General features: G+C 37.7%; 2 protein-coding genes across 2 annotated transcripts; both read right to left on the reverse strand.

Annotated features, from left to right (window-relative positions):
• Positions 1–200: 200 nt before the first annotated feature.
• LOC308100810 (glutathione S-transferase P-like) lies at positions 201–7,196 on the reverse strand. Its single transcript, XM_080449932.1, has 7 exons — positions 6,988–7,196; positions 6,151–6,186; positions 4,585–4,691; positions 3,209–3,296; positions 1,576–1,679; positions 1,031–1,132; positions 201–579 (listed from the first exon to the last, which is right to left on the reverse strand). Coding segments are annotated over exons 1-7 (627 nt in total). The 5' UTR covers positions 6,989–7,196; the 3' UTR covers positions 201–390.
• A 4,092-nt stretch (positions 7,197–11,288) lies between these two features.
• On the reverse strand, positions 11,289–16,494 carry LOC308100570 (non-structural maintenance of chromosomes element 4 homolog A-like; the record flags this gene model as incomplete). The annotated part of the gene is made up of 9 exons (XM_080449637.1): positions 11,289–11,293; positions 11,790–11,838; positions 12,228–12,322; positions 12,398–12,488; positions 13,023–13,122; positions 15,121–15,266; positions 15,391–15,518; positions 16,246–16,332; positions 16,446–16,494. The coding sequence occupies 9 exons, from the start codon at positions 16,492–16,494 to the stop codon at positions 11,289–11,291; spliced, it is 750 nt and encodes a 249-aa protein (XP_080305763.1).
• Positions 16,495–17,772: the final 1,278 nt, after the last annotated feature.

A 17,772-nucleotide genomic window follows, 5' to 3' on the forward strand; every position in this document is an offset into this window, starting at 1 on the left:
GTCAGACCCCCTCCAGAAATGAAAGGCATAAATGCGGTTTATTATTTATTAGGTTACCCAGATGCCCCCAAAGTTAAAAGCTGAGTGAAAGGAAACTGCTAGGCCAAATCTGAACCTATGAATTATACTACTCATAATATAAATATATAATGCATACAATTGTAAACATATAGATTATCACAGGAAATATTGACACACTGTATATTACTGACAGTTTTATTTATTTTTGCAAAACCATACAATTCTTTAAGAGCTCTCACTACCTAATAAAGGCTATGTAGAAAAGGGTTTAGCCTACTGTGGTTCTTGACCAAGTTCCAAAAAATAATGGTCGTGTTTTCAACAATCAGGACACTACAGTATCATTAATTATAGCCATTTTGGAGGGATTCATTGTTTGCCATTGCCATTGATTGGCAACTTCTTATGAGCATCGGTGTCAATGAAGGCCTTGATTTTGGGGCGGGCAGACATCATTTCCATGAAGCCCTTCAGTTTGGGGACGGTGTCCAGGCAGGTTGGGCACAGCACCAGGTGGTTGAGCAGGAGATCAAACAGGTTGTAGTCAGCAAATGAAATCTGCAAAAGGACCAACATAATCATTTATTTAATAATGCTTTGAAGATCATGTTCTTTTACACTAACAGGGAGGGGATCAACCAGTTAAACAACAAAACTGAAATATACTGTAGATGCTAATGATAGAGCATCGTTTCTCAGTTACATAAATCCTGTACAATATACATACAATGTAGTTGGCAATTTAAAAAAAACGGATAACTACATAAAAGACTGTACAGTATAATTATACTAAGAACAAATTCCTAACATGCCTGACAAAAGTCAAGAAAGTGCTAGTGAATATAATAATGTGCATTTGTGTATAGCAGCGACCTGTGGGCTGGGGCCCACTATTGGGACAAGAAGGTATTGCATGTGGGGTTGTGCAAAAAAAAAAATCTAGTATAAATTATGCCATAGTAGTTGGTACATACACTAAAAGCCATTTTACCAAAACAATTAAGCGTACCTTGTCTCCGACCAGGAATCCACTGTTGTTCTTGGCCATAAAGGCTTCAAATTTGTTGAGGTGGTTTGGCAGGTCCTTAATGTATGCATCTTTGCCAGTCTCCTATAATATAACATTGTGACATCACAATCAATTAAAATGGCAAACTAAGCCATAATTACACTGCCATTTCTATTTCACATTCTATGATACCTGTTATAATGTGTATGCATGCATGTATATCATTCTTTTCACCAGCAAATAACTACAAATAATATCTCATCAAGGTATTTAATTTAATTTTAGTTACTTAACTTACTATCTTTCATCTATAGCTTTTTATCTCATACACACATATACTGTACAACATACATACATGCTGTAAAGTCATATGTACTCATGCAAACACATTCCCTCAGGCTAAATACTGTGTACGCATCCTAATTATTTAGCATGACCTGCACTAAATCCTAAATTGGTACAATAAGCCAACTATCGTAGTCTCTCTGACAATTACTGCCAATTTTTAAACTTAGTTCAATCAGACTGGGTGGTTTCAGACTCACATATTCTTGGTAAATCAGCTTGCCATATTTCAGACGTAAGTCCTCCACACCATCATTCATCATGTCAATAAGGGCAGCCTCCTTGCCATCTTTACCACAAGCACCTGAATGGGAAAACAGTTCAAGAGTAAAACAAATTTTCATCTTTTTTTAGTACGTTCATTGATACTGAAATTAAAAGGCGGTGATATTTTTGGGATGAAACCAAAAAGTTACAGCTCTGTATTCTGATCATTGCCATAGTAGACTGTTTGGTATTAGGAGTCTCCCCGTCTGTTCAGCTCTTTAATAATTTATCAGTTTCAATTTTATAGTGTTAAACTAAATTTTGTGCTCATTTATTTCACCACAGCCAATTTTACTTGTTTACCCTGTGCCTATATGAGCTCTCTCTCCTGATTGGATGAAATTGTATCATGACCAGATTTCTTTTTCCCTGTTTACTAAAGCGCTGGAGAGAGGGAGAGACCCCTGTTACTGAACAATTATTCTATAACAATGATTACTGTCAGAATATAGAGCTACGGCCCAGGTCGCTGGTGTAGCGGTCCGCGACACGCCTGACAGCGTGTCGCAGGTTAGAATCCCCTTCCCGACGACCTTTGCTGCGTGTCACTCCCCGTCTCTCTCTTCCTCTCCCCATTTCCTGTAAATCTACTGTATAATCTTTTTTATTGAATTATATAGAGAGCTAAAACTAGTATAGTAGTAGCCTAGCTTTAAAACCTAACACATACACAATTATGCACTTTAGTAATCAGAGATGTTTTGGGGTTTGTAATCATAACACTGATACAAAACACCACATCTGCCAATTGTGTACTCAGTTCGTCAATGTTTTAAAGAATAAACTTTATATAGCACCTTTTTAATCAAAGTGCTTAACAACTTAAAATCAAGCAGTGAATCAAACAATTACAGCAACAAAAACAGACAATAACAGTATCAGTGAGAATAGATGCATTCATTTCTCCTGGTTAAAACGGCTTTTTTATAAAAATTGGTTTTTAATTTAGTATGTGTCCCTATAAACTAGTCTATGTGTTTATTTAAAGTAAAATACTAATAAAGTGACCTTGTGGATAATTGGAAACGATGCAGGGAAATCTAAAGTGAGGTTCAATAAACTTTAACCTCACCTTAATGGGAAAAAACAGAACAAACCGTTTAATGGCTTTGTAAGAGCCATAAAACGGTTCAAAGGAGCAATATGGTTTCAGACTAGCCCTGGTCCAGAGCGTTAGTGAGTTCTCTCTTAACGCCCTGCCAGGCACTCTGCTTATTTTATTTATACTCCACTGCGCCCTCCACAGATCTGGTCAATATAAATTACCATTGACCAGATCTATAGAGGGCGCAGTGGAGTAAATAAAATAATTTCCATCTGGCAGACATATTTTATTTCTGCTCAAAAAGTGTATTATACAGAGAAGATGGGGTGCTGAGAGAATTCCCACCGTGGAGAATAGACTTTCAACTAAAGTCTTTATTTTTACTACAGTTGGAGCCCTCGCAGGGCAGTGGAATTCTTTGTCTATAAGCAAAGCCGAGCGTTGTTAGAGAGAACTCTAACGCTCTGGACCAGGGCTAGTTTCAGACCTGCATCCAACAACCCAATAGGAGAAAAAATTACCGTGATTGCGACCCAGGTGACGCAGAATGGCATTAGACTGAAACAAGGCCATGTCTCCATCTTCAAATTTGGGCAACTGTCCAAATACCTAAAAGGCAAGGCAAGAATATTTGTATAGCACAATTCATACACAAAAGCAACTGAAAGTACTTTACATAAGGAATACATTTGCAAAAGGCATTTAAATGCATAAAATGGCTTTTAAAAGAGAAATAATGGAAGGCAAAAAACAAAAAAAAAAGTATATAAATTAAGAATAAAGGTAAGTGCAATTATAGTGTTGCTGTTTTTTGAGTATTGTATTGTGTAAGAGCAGAGCTTTACCACAATGTGTAACTTACCGTGATGTCATTACCACGTTGCGTTGATAACAAATATATTACATTAATAATATTTGCTGTCATGGTATGACAGTAATTTTTCAGGGCTATTTTCTATTATTCTTTCTGTGTGCATTTCTCTTTATTCTGAGTTTCCTTTATTCCCACAACTCGATAACCAGTCAAAAATGTTTTCCGTTTTCGTGTTAAGGACTCTCATGGCGTGAATATGAGGGCCAGTGTGCTTAATTTGATGATGCGTATTATAAGTAAACTTGTGAGACGCTAATTTCTTTCAAGAAGTTGGGAGGAACAGATCAATTTAAATAAAATAAAATCTGCCCATACCTTGAAGAGCTTCAAGACAAAAATGGAGGAAGTGGATCTCGGGTAAAATAGCACAGCGGGACTATTATCTTTTTTATATGTTGATATTATAATTCCTGGGATGACCTTAGATTTTGAGGCTTCATAAACCATTGACTGATTTGAAATACATTGAGAAAAGGAAATTACCTCACACAGCTGATTTTAAACAAACAATTTACAATATCTTTCACAATTTTAAAGATAGTTAGGCCAGAGGAAGATATTATAAAGCAGACACCATCACCACAGTGGTGGAATGAACTCCCCACTGATGTCAGGACATCAGAGTGTCAGCACACTGCCCATCTTTCGCCGCAGGCTGAAAACCCACCTCTTCAGGAAACACTATCCTTCCTCTTCGCCTTGCCTACTTGTTAACTAGTTGTACAAACTCTTGTTTTATTGGATCTTGTTTATTCGATACACTTATTTGTTTTAGCTCTTGCTCATTTGATTTTCCTATTTTGTCTCATCTGTTTATGAAAGTAGGTAGCTGATATATTGCACTTTTACTTTAGCGTTAGGTATGCTCTTAGTTGCTTGTTTTAGAAGAGAATGCACTTAATACTTCTGGTGATTAGTAGTTTTGTTCCCTACCTATGTTGAATGCACTTATTGTAAGTCGCTTTGGATAAAAGCGTCTGCTAAATGACCGTAATGTAATGTAATGTAATGTAATCAACTCACACATGTAGTTTTCAGGTCTCCCTTCGTCCAGTCGTCAAAGTTGACAACGATTTCTTTCCATTCCTGGCCCTGGTCAGCCAGCATGATCCTCATAGCGCCACAGCGGCCTGAAACATGCAGGAAAGAGAAAGCACACAACACATTAATCCAGTGTTTTTTCAGAAAGTTGTTTAATAACCCAGAACCAGGCCACAGCCTGCCTTCACTTTGAGCTCTTCCTAAGATTACAGTCTCCCCTCCTTAAGCTGCTTGCAGATCTGTTGAAACAATTTGGCACCTCCCTCACTCTTTAAAGTCTGCTTACACCCATGCTTCCCACTACAGTGAAGTGTTCAGAAGATGATTTGTAACTGCATTTCGGCCAAATAGTTGTTATAATGATCTGTATCCATACAAAAAGTACTGGCCAATTTAATTGTTGCTTCTGTGAAGTTATTTGACATACAAGGATGGGGAGGCAGTGGGAGGAGAGAGCCTTATTTTGAAACCCAATTACATGTAAAATGTAATTCCCAATGTTTTGTCAGTAGGAGACCCATATTGCACAATGAATCTTTAAAAGCAAAATTCTGTTATCGATCTATCAATTCACAAAACCCTGTGTGTGCGCGCGTCTGACTGTACCGGGCATAATTCGGGCGCCGTCCGACCAACTTGCCGTGTGTGTCGGGGGTGTGCAGTGGCAATTTGATCGAACAAATGGCCATGATGTACAAGTACACCACCTGGACATGACGCTAGTATATATATATCCAGTGCTTGGCACTCTTATCAGCAGCATAAATATTGCAATGTTATTCACTGAGAACCCGTTTATCTTGACTTGATCAATAAAATATTCAGTTGATGGTGTGAAACCAGTCAAGAAGGAGCAATGCATTAGCCTGCTGTCTTCTACAAGAGCAGCAACACATTGTTACATGACCTTGGGTGGGGCATCCTGTGAGCACTGAGCAGTATTCTTTTCAATTAACATTGGAGCCCAGGCTTGCTTTCCAAGTTTCCATTCAGAGTGGAGTGTATCATCTTACCTGCTGAACACGTTCATCCAACATAATCATCAGGATCACATTTTTGTGTGTAAGCCTTTTTTATTTATAGTCTTGTAGCAAAACCGATTGTCCTTCTGGGACAAATACAATTTAAAGGATCACGTTTTTCTATACCTACATTTTCATTCATCATGTGTTACAATGTAAATCGTCCTAAAATATTTAAGTGTTGCTGCTATGCCAATGCCAGCAGTATTTCCACTAAACTAAATTCACAAAGTCTGCATGTATGCATCTACAAAAAATTATACATCTAAGCTTTGGAAGAGTATATTAAATTAATTAAAACCTAATGTAAAGGATATTGTAGGATATTTTCCATGGCTTAAAGTGATCTGAGAGAGTCAGTCATCCATCAGCTATAATGAGAACCTGGCTTGTACCTCTCATCATGTTCATATGTGTCCTCTGTGGACTAAATCTTTTTTTATGTCCTAAATGGTTTGACTCGGATATGATAAATAGAATTATAAAAATACTTGTAACGACATAGCTGTCAATATGTTTCACATACCTCTCACTGCAAAGTATGTGATGGTGTATGGACCCACTGTGGAAAGAAATAAGGACAAGGGTCAGAGCTGCCTAAAACGGTTAGGGAAGTTCCTGGAGTTACATAACACAATCCGCAGTGATGGAGAAAAAAAAAAGTACTCACATTTTTTACTCAAGTAAAAGTATCAATGTTACATGTATCATGTAAAAATACTCTGTTACAAGTAAAAGTCGGGAATTCAACATTTACTTGGGTAAAAGTACAAAAGTAGGCCTATTGGTATCAAAATGTACTTAAAAAGTACCAAAAGTAGAAAGTACTCATGCAGAATGTCCCATTTCACAAGTTTTCAAATGTATACAAAGCTTTTGAAAGTAGCAGATCTACAAGCTGACAATGCTTCACATCGCATTGGCTGAAGTGGGTATATGTTTTGTAATAGTCAAAATCTACAAAGTAACAAACATTTTCAAATAATTGTAGTGGAGTAAAAGTATATACATGTGCCTCTGAGATGTAGTGGAGTTGAAGTAAAAGTATTGAAAATTGGAAATACTCCAGTAAAGTAAAAAAGACCTCAAAATTGTACTCAAGTAGGCTACTTGAATAGATATCCTACTTTACTTTACACCACTGACAATCCGTGCTGACTACTAACTATTCTCTTAGGTTCATTCATTAAAAGCAGCAACATCGAAATGCATAGTTGTACATGCATTTTGAAAGTAGGCCTATGATTAATGCACTCACCACTGCATTTCCATAGTAGCTTTAATACGGTTCTACAAATTCATATAATGGTAGTCCATGCAATTTAAACAGATCATCAAATTAAACTAAAGCCCTTTGACTCACTTGTAGGAATGGAGCTGCTGTATTCACTGCGTAGAAACCTGCGGGTTGTGTGGCGTCGTTATCTAGACTCTGAGATGATATAATCTGCTTCAAAATCTCTTTTATGGAAATCTTGTGAGCCACGTGACTCACGTGACTGCCTTACGGACCCTTAAAAGTTACTACTGACAACAGAGAGCCCTTTTCCCTAGTAGGCCTATTGTCCAAAGCAGTGTTGCCATATTTTGTGAAAGAAATAAGCAACGAGGTCTATGAAAACAAGCCCAAAAGAAGCAACTGGGCCACACATGAGCACTTCTTCAAACCGTGGCTACAGTGGCTATTTGAAATTAGCCAATCTACAAGCGTTGTGATGTGAGCAGCATAGGTCTGCTATTTTCAAAATAAACTGTCCGTGTCCGCAGACAAATATATACAATTGGGGGGGGGGGGGCCTTGATTTGAAAATGTTTGAGAACCACTGGTTTAAACAACATTTAGGAAGCTAGCCCAAACAGGCAACTACAATTGAGAAACAAGCCCCAAAAACCGCAACCCGCAACTATCAATATTTACAAGCAACGCCAACTTTACATAAAAATAAGCCCAAGGTTGCTTATAATAAGCCGACATGGCAACACTAGTTGGCTGATCCAGCGCTGGGCGGATCTACACAGCGGTGACTTATGAACGTCCGTGTCAAGTAGCCAACACGGAAGCAATAACAATATTTCCGCGTAAGATATATTTACTTTTCAAAATAAAGTCTATTTCCACCCCCACCCCCTTTGCAAATTATTCAAATAAATCTATTCTGAGATATAGTCATTGTTGTTATTATTAATGTGTAGGATTATTATTATTATTATTATTATTATTATTATTATTATTAAAATAATAATTTTCCCGGCAGTATATTTACTCAAGTACGTACTTACAGTTTTGAGGCATTTTTTTTTACTTTACTGGAGTATTTCCAATTTTCTGTACTTTTACTTCTACTCCACTACATCTAAGAGGCAAATATCATACTTTTACTCCACTATAATTATTTGAAAACTTTAGTTACTAGTTACTTTGTAGATTTTAATTATTATTACAAAGCATACATTAACCCTTCAGCCCAGTTCACAGGTAGCAACATTAAACATATATAAACCCTTCAGCCCAGTTCACAGGTAGCAACATTGGAAGCACTAAAAACACGGTGAACACTAAGAATAAAATAAAATAATAATAATAATTATTATTATTATAATAATAATAATAATAATAATAATAATAATAATAATAATAATAATAATAATAATACAATAATAATAGTCTTTATTGTCCCAAAAGGGATTCACAGTGTTCAACAGAAAAACACATAACCATATAGCACAAATCAACATATCACACAACACAACACCAAGACAATACATGAGATCCCCACTATACACAAAAACAAAAAATCCTATCGGAGAGGCAGTTTGTTTAATGCCGAAATGGCTGAGCGGACAAAACTAAAACGAACCTTTTCCCACTTCAAGGTTCTGTATCTTCATCCAGATGGCATGAGTTCGAAGCAGCGAAATTTAATTAAATATGGTACCATAGCTAAATAGTGCAGTAAGGTTGATCAAGCAGGTCAGACACATAAAAATAATCTTTGAAATCGTTCTGCAATAATTTTCTTTCAGCAGTGAAATACAGAGCATTAGGCTATATTTGCAGTGCAGATAGAAAGGCCAACCGAGGAAAAGAAAAACTACAAAACATCCAGTGATAGATACCAATTAATAAGCAATTATCTCACATACAGCATTCACCTGCATCACAATGACTAAATACAATATATCAAATGATCAAATATCACAGAACATTTTTAATGAAAGTATTCCTACTAAAGGGTAGAAAAGGATTTGGAACAATAATGATTGTTTGGCGATTTAAACACAGTCCTATGTTCTAAACAGCAGTTCATTTAACCACTTAAACCCTCGTCTAGACTTCGTCTTAGACTTAACTGGACCTGAGTTGGGCTCTGTACTTGGAGAGACGCACCCAAATAGATGTCTCCATAGTCCTCTCCTATAAATGTTACGCTCACTTTGAAATCAATGCCTCAAGCTGGAAAAATATATTTTAGTGCAGTTATCCTCAACCTTTTGAATTGTAAGGACATAATTTGATTTGCATTAGGCCATGGACCCCCTTTTAATACCTTACAAATGGTTCCATTTGCACACTCTCAGTTACAGACCTGTAAGGGTCCATTTGGACATCTGGTGGTCCACAGACCCGACAATGAGGACCAATGTTTATGTGTTCATTAGTTGCAACAGTTGAATGACTACATCCAATAACATTATCATTCATGACACACAGAGATACTGAAGGCCTCTCTTTATCAACCCAATATGTATTAAATGCTTTGAATACTAACTCAATTGATTAAGCCTTTAGTAACACCAGTAAAGATATCTGTTTTTCAAAGGACTTCTTGATTACATTAGGTGGTCCTCTCTCTCTCTTTTGCATTAGAGTCACATTGTACGCCATCTTCAAATGTCTTTAACCACTTAAACCCTTCATACTTCACTCACTGACATGAGTCCTCCAGGGGTCTATACTAGACCACCTCTCCTTTATTCCTTCAACACCTGATATCTTTGCTGAAAATAGAAGATCTATAGAAGTTGAACTACATCTCCTATTTTTAAAGGATTAAAGTGATAGGTAATCACATTTGTTATGACACCCAAAATAAGGATACAAGATAATTGTAACTAAAATAAATGTAGTGGAGTAATCAGAATCAGAATCAGAAGACTTTAGTAAAAAGCCTAATATTTGCCTGCGATGTAGTGGAGTAGAAGTATAAAGTATTTAAAAAATAGAAATACCTCAAAATTGAACTACTTACTGTAAGTAGGTCTACAGTACCGAGTACTTAGTTACTTTACACCCCTGTTAATAAGTTATTGATGATACATTTTCCATTTCCTCTACATAAACCAGATACCTTATAATATATCAAGCAATGACATACACAAAACAATAGATCAAGATAGATTTGTATTAATATCCCAATTTGATTAAGCATACAGAGCTTGGACCCTACAACAGATGGTGTAAGACAGCACTGCAATCATGTAGCCAAAGGCAGTTTTATGTCATTGACAGCTTTCATTGGTGAGAACCCATGGTTGTACCAATGTCGTTGTCATTTGTTTGAAAAATGGGTGAAATTTTTGTTGACTAAAAAAATACTTGCTCAAGCTGACAGTATGTATCATCATCGGGAGCAGTTAGGGGTTCAGTGTCTTGCTCAAGAAAACTTTGACATGGAGTCAGGGATCGAACCAGGAACTTTCTGATTCCCAAGCTGCCGCTCAACCTCATGAGCCGCTTTAGGGCATTCACTTGAAAATCACTTAGTTGATCAAATAAGAAAAAGATACTTAATAGTTTATCTCTTTTATTATTACATTTTTAACAAAATCACTTACTAGTTTCTCTATTCTATTGCTCAATTTTTGTGTTTTTTATTATTCAATTTTTAAGAAAAGAAAAACATATTTCTGTTCGCAAACAGACAATAACATTGTACAGCAGATCACTTAATAAGTTTATAATAATAATTGTATATGCCATCAACCATTAAATGCACACTTTTACTGAATAAACAATAGCAGAACATTGGCAGTATCGCTCAAACTGTATGCTGACAAAAAAAAGAAAAAGAAAAAAAAACATTGGAGATCACTCTACATTCTGTGTATTTGGTGGGATCATTGGCGCTGTGATCTCAAAGGCATCAATAATTTCCTAGGAAAGATGACAAAAATAAATACTACTGTACGTATTACATTTGTATTTGTACTGTATGTTCAAATTGTGATGTTAGACCATGTGTGAGGATTGACAGTTGTGGGTCACATGAAAAATAAGAATTGAGACTCTTGATCACTCTCAAGACCATACAAATTACTGTGGATCTTTAACCAGAGTGATTATTTTGTTTATGCCACAGTGAGACGAGCAGTGATTCTAGAGCACTACTTATATTCTTGAAATGGTCCATAATGGCCCACAGTTCCTCACCTTCCAGCTCTGCATGCTGATGGACATGATGCATTGTTTACGGGCAGCCGATCCTCCATTGTCACCATGATCCTCCGTCACAGGAGCTGAAACACACACACACACACACACACACACACACACACACACACACACACACACACACACACACACACACACACACACACACACACACACGTATCAGCTGTTAACAAATGTTGATAACCCAATTAAGATTAAGTCGTGGGGTCAAACTATCCTGGATCAAGAGGTTTAGAAAAATAATAGACACAAATTGACTAATTTTAAACTTCACTATAGGTTATATTTGATGTTGAAGTTTGCAAAGGTGTGCTCAACAAACACTTTTTCAAATGGGTCAGCATCAAATACCTTAATACCACTTTATTAATAATAATTAATAAAGTGTAAGTGTCATGGACGTAGGATATTTTATAGCCAATATAATTTATAAAACTTGCATAAAGTCATATAAGAACATTATTATAATTATTATTTGTTCTTATTGCATTAAGAATTGAACTACTATGTTATTGGCAGTTATTACATTATTGGTCGCCATATTTTTACCCAGCCAATAATGTAATAACCAGCCAATAATGTAAAATACTTGGCGCCCATTGCTTGTACAGTATGTATGCCAAAGGATTAATTACTAGCACTTGGAATTATATAAATGCTGATCTGACAACCTGTTATTTTTGAAAAGGGGGAAAAACAAGCGTTCTTCTCACCAATGCAAGGCAACTTGTTTGTGTCCAGGTACATCCTCGCCAAACCATCCTGCAAAACACACGTAAAATTAACCACTTGAACTCCTCCAGCATCCGTATTGTGGGGAAAGCTTTCGCTGAAAATAGCCGATCGACAAGCTCACAACACATCGCAGTGTCTGTTTTCCCCACAATAACAGAAAACAGAAAATACACTAGTATAGAGCCCTGAGGGACTTTGCTGAACCATCCATATGGGGTTTAAGTGGTTAATGTACAACGTCCTCAAGCTTCCAACTCTGCTTATTCAGAGCAATACAGCTAACTGGAAAAACTTAAGTAAACAGCCAAGAAGATGGGGGGAAAAAAACTAAAAAGCATCAGGGGTGGTATTTATTTTATCTTAGCAGTTACCTAATAGCTGTTTATATAATGTGAACATTTAAACAGATGACTCACCCTGATGAGGAATGATGTGTGAAACATGTTTTCCACTGAACGTGAGAATGATGTGGGATCAATAACAAATTCATAGTAGGAAATGGGCGAGGTTGCTGCAATAGAAAGAGACATTGTGAGATATTTGTCTGAAACTTCGTTACTATTCTTGTTGTGGAGTTTTAACTCACGATCTTCTGCATGGTAACTCCTCAAGAATCCCAGAATCTTCTCTACCTCCTTCGCAGTAGTCTCTTGGTGAGACTCTTCCATTTCCTTCAACTTGAAGACAAGAAAATTAACAAGGTGCATTAACACTGCAGACTTGAATAACATCTACCCTGGGAACACCGCTGAATGTCAGTAACCCATTGTTCAGCATGTAATTGTAGCGAAGCAATCAGGAGATACACAATTCCCCAAAAGCGGTCAGTAATTTACTTAACATTGAAATTAGTTGATTTTCAATAAATAAACAAATTAACCTGAATGTCAGTATTATAGTTTTTTTTAATTCAAAATACTTTATATGTTATTTAGATGTTTAGACTATGTTTGATGTTTACCTGGCACCTTAAGTTATGTTGTGGCACTAAATCGTTTTCTTTGCACTCTACTTACTAGGTAAGCATTCTCAATTGTCATGCCCAGCCTGGTAATGTGTTAACCATGGATTTGAGAACATAATATCCTGAATGTTTTTAATCCTGACAAGATAATAGTGTTAGCTATCCAGAGAGCAAATAAGCAATGTTATAGATGTGAGTTTTCCACACGGTATGTTATTTGACACAGAAAAAAAAGAAAAAAATCTACCTGAGTTGGCATGGTCCTTTGGGCCTCCTTAGTGGGTACCTTCCTCTGGCGCTCTACCCTTTGCTTTGGAGGTTGGGGCTCTGCGACGAATGAGCCCATCCTAACAGAACCAAAACAATGGAAACATACAGTAAACATCATTGCATATCAGTATGAATTATAATGTTTCTTACAGATTCAAGAGGACCGCTCTAAGATAACATTAAAAAAACAAATCATCAAACATCAGGTCAAAGTTTCTACAGTATTACTTCTGGTAAAGCTTGTATGCTCTTAGGAGGAACGACATCTGGTGCCTTTGCGTGATGTAAATTATCCCGCATATTACACGGCTACATAATACATAAATAAATAAATTGACCCAAAAGTAACAACAAAACGAAGTATTTCCTTGCTTACGGTAATGAAAGTTGTCCATAAGTATTGCGCTAGGCGGACACGGTCACCTCGGAAAACAAGGAAGTGTTGATCAAATAGAATCAATTTTCGGTTACTGCATTGTCTATTTCTCGCTTCAAATGTTTTCAAAAACATTCTTGAGAGCAATGTTTAGCTGTAAAGGACATTGCGTGTTTGTTTACATGGCTGTCATGTTGGATACAGCACAAAATCAAGCAGCGCAGCAGGTGCTCTGAGTCTCTGATTAGACAGCGGTCTGTTATTGAGCTCATCGGTCATTATCCAAAAATAACACACCGCTGAATTCAGTGATTGACCAATCAGAAACAAGCATTCAACCGAGCTGTGTAATAAAATAAGTTATAGCAAATATAATAAGTTCCTTTAAACGTCCTGTTAAACGCAGGTTGTGCGCGGCCACAATTTTTTGCAGCCAGCGGATTCTAAAAAACGGGAGTGTCGCGCCTGTCACTCACTTTCAGGACCCTCCCCGTAGCCCGCACTGCCTGCTGCCTTGAGCACCATGTTGCTTCCTGAGTCTTGAGACAGTCCGCCTTCCACTCACCCGATTGGACAGAGGGAGAAAATCGTCTCCTGCCTCCAGCAGTTTTATGCTTAGTCGTGGAGAGCAGATAAACGCAAGGTCTGCGCGACAAGCGGAAAAATCTGCTCTTGCGTGAATCCACGCATTTACATTGACAATGCATTGGCAGATTCTGCCCCAGAGGTAAAATAAAAGTGCGGTAGAGTTGGCTGGCCGCTGTTTGCAGAATCTGCCAATGCATTGTCAATGCAAATGCGTGGATTCACGCAAGAGCAGATTTTTCCGCTTGTCGCGCAGACCTTGCGTTTATCTGCTCTCCGCGACTAAGCATAAAACTGCTGGAGGCAGGCGCTGATTTTCTCCCTCTGTCCAATCGGGTGAGTTGAAGGCGGACCGTCCCAAGATTCAGGAAGCAACATGGTGCTCAAGGCAGCAGGCGTTGGCTACGGGGAGAGTCCTGAAAGTGAGTGACAGGCGCGACACTCCCGTTTTTTAGAATCCGCTGGCTGCAAAAAACTGTGGCCGCGCACAACCTGCGTTTAACAGCGGCCAGCCAACTCTTGGTGGGAGCGCGCCCTTAGGCAATATATCTCTGCTGTCCGGCAGGAACCAGCTAACTTCAAAATGTTCATTTTTCAGGAAATGACAAAAACAAAACAAAAAGTGGAGTTAGGAGGTTTTGTTTATCATTGATAAGACCCGGTAAATGGACCTCCAAGCTCACAATGAGGTTGGCGGTCAAAAGGGGGTGAAGCCTGGAGTCAGCTAAACCAGCTAACTCCACCCCCCCTTTGTTGGACTTAGCTGGTTTAGCAGAAAGTTTGAGGATCCAATGGAGTTACAGTTGCTGGTTTTGTCAGAAGCACTTTTTAATACTTTTCATTGGTTCAATATTATTTTTTATCAACACACAGTTGTAAAGGGTGTTCAATAGCACTGATCTATGGAATAAAATGCAAAAGCGTCAAAATGGAGTCAGCTGGTTTCTGGTATAGGTTGGGATATAAAACAATCAGCCCCGACTAGATACTGTAGGTAAATAACAGGCTGCTATCGGCTCAGCACTCATGGAATGTGGAACGTAATCGTACAGTATGTTCCTCAATGTTCCCTCTTTTATTCTAACAATAGCAGGTGAAGTGATCAGCCACTCACATGTAATGGAAGGTTGGAGCTGTCTTGAAACAGCACCGTGCTCTCTTGGCTACCCTATGCCAGGCGTCTTGGGGCAGGTAGCCATTAGTTGCCACTCCATTTTCCTCATCCTCATTCTCCAGTCGGTTAAGCCCCATGAAGTTCAGCTGTCAGATAAAGAGACAATCGTGAGATAAACATCAACCAGCACGGTTATATGTGTGAACAATGGGCAAGTGAAACGTACACATTAGTGAAATCTACTTAAGATATTTCACTCATTAGACTCACAAGGTGCTCAGCAAAGGCAGAGTGGTCAAAAGCATTGCCCTCAACAAACAGCTGGCTGACTTTCTCTTTGAACAGGTCTGTGGTCACAACCAGTAGGTGGGCATCCAGAGCTTGTATTGGAGTTCCTCCTGTCAACAAACACATCATTAGAAGTACAAACAATTACCAGACATATGCATATGAGTAAAGATAAAGACAGAAGGCTTTTTTGTAAGATATACTGTAAGTCCATGTTATTCCAAAATGGGAAAAAAGGCTAATGTTCTGCAAGCATAATGTTTTAGTCAGATGACCAACCTTTACCATGATAAACCGCATTTCCAATGTATTTATTTAGTAAATACAAATTAATAATAACTGATTGACTCAATGTGACAAAAAAACAAAAAACAGGGGCATATCTACTTCACAGATGGTACTGCAATACGTTTATTAATATGTATTGCATGGGGGTGGGGCAGCCAAAACTGCTCATTGAGCGCTGTATTAAAAGCACCCACTGCTCCTAATAGTTAGGATGGGTAAATGCAGAGGACAGATTTCACTAATGTGCAACTATACAGTGCCAAAAAATACGGCAAAGGAGTGGGGACTGAATTATTATAATAATAATTATTATTGTAGGAGACCTTTGGCTTTTTCAGTTTTTCTTTAACTATACAGCCATACCACAATCTCTCTCTCCACACCTGTAGACATTGGCCAGTAAGAGTACTTTATCCACATGAACCCTAGCAACCCTATTCTGGGAATGTTATAGGTTAACATTCTGCAAAAATAGAATAATATTTGACAGAAATGTTAGAAAATAGCGGAACCTCAAGTTCAAAATGCGTTGTGACGTGTTGGACCTACCATCATGTGTAAAAAGTTTGGATGCCTCATACAAAACCTTAGAGAGCCCATCGACGCTGGAGGGATTCAAAAATTCCTCTCTGTTCTCTGGAAAACACAGATCAAACATGTAAGACAGCAGAAACAACTGTCAGTGGTACCAAACAGAATGGGTCTAAATACTAACTACAGCATAGACCACTGGCCTCCGTCTTACTCACCTTTAACTAAGTTGATAAGCGCCCTGTACTTGCCCCGCACATCTTGCATCTATCAGAATATTGCACCAACATGTTAAAAACATAGCAATGGTACAGCATAGTTACATAATATATTTTAGGTAGGTGTACTAAGTTATGTGCAGAGCTGGACACCTGTAGTAAGTGTCAGAAAGTGTCTTACAATACATTGTTGCAATGCTATTCAGCTGTTGAGGAGTGCCACCACATTTGGGAAGAAGCAAACTTAGGCTATATTAAACAAACAATGGCTCCTGCATTAAATAAACTGATGCTAACCTACTTCTTCTTGCCTCTGAATGAGTGCAAGCATACTGTAGCATACATAGCCTATGGCCTGCAGTTATGCATAGCCTATGACCAATAAATGGGAAGTCGATTGAAAAGATGACACAAAACATTAAACAAAGTGAAATTGAATTGACATCCCTTGTTTGAATGTCCCTTGTTTTAACGTGTTTTCAATGTGTAACACAATTTAAGGTCATATGTCTGAAAGCAGTTTAATATTCTGCTGTTTCAATTTTCAAAGAATACATTCTGATCTCACATTGGACATTTCAGTCCATCTCACCTGACTTACTTACTATGATGGTTATGAACAGTGGTGGAAGAAGTACTCACATGCTTTACTTAAGTAAAAGTATCAATACTGCGATGTAGAAATTATCTGTTTAAGTAACAGTATGGAATTCAAAATGTACTTGAGTAAAAGTACAAAAGTATTGGCACCAAAATGTACTTAAAGAACCAAAAGTAGAAAGTACTCATTATGCAGAATGTCCCATTTCACAAGTTTTCAAATGTATAAAAATCTTTTGAAAATAGCAGATCTACAAGCCCTTAGCCCACAATGGCAATGCATTGTGAGCTTGTAGATCGGCTATTTTCAAATGGCCGAAATGTATATAGGGCTGAAGTGGTTAATGTATGATTTGTAGTTATAATCAAGATCTACAAAGTAACTAGTAACTCGAGTTTTCAAATAATTGTATTGGAGAGTAAAAGTGTATTTGCCTCTGAGATGTAGTAGAAGTAAAAGTACTGAAGATTGGACATTACAGTACAGTACTCCAGTAGTCAAAAAATACCTCAGAATTGTACTCAAGTACCGTACTTGAGTAAATGTACCTCGTTACTTTACACCACTGGTTACGAAAATAGCAAATCTACCAGCACCCTAATACCTCACATTGGTAAACCTATTGTTTTACTGTGCCTGCCAGCACTTTCACAGCAGATAGTTGTTGTTTGTAGCTAAATACATTTTTTTCCTTTAGCTAGCCTACTGTAGGTTACGCTGTACGTG

Source organism: Gymnoscopelus braueri (genome assembly GCF_963280865.1).
Source record: "Gymnoscopelus braueri genome assembly, chromosome: 14".
Classification (NCBI taxonomy): domain Eukaryota; kingdom Metazoa; phylum Chordata; class Actinopteri; order Myctophiformes; family Myctophidae; genus Gymnoscopelus; species Gymnoscopelus braueri.

What these genes read in the sequence shown, in the direction of transcription:
- LOC308100810 (XM_080449932.1), bottom strand. An exon ending in CACATACTTTGCAGTGAGAG is followed by an intron (nt 4,692 to 6,150) that starts GTATGTGAAACA and finishes TGCATGTTTCAG; the next exon opens with GCCGCTGTGGCGCTATGAGG. An exon ending in AGCTGATTTACCAAGAATAT is followed by an intron (nt 1,133 to 1,575) that starts GTGAGTCTGAAA and finishes GTTATATTATAG; the next exon opens with GAGACTGGCAAAGATGCATA.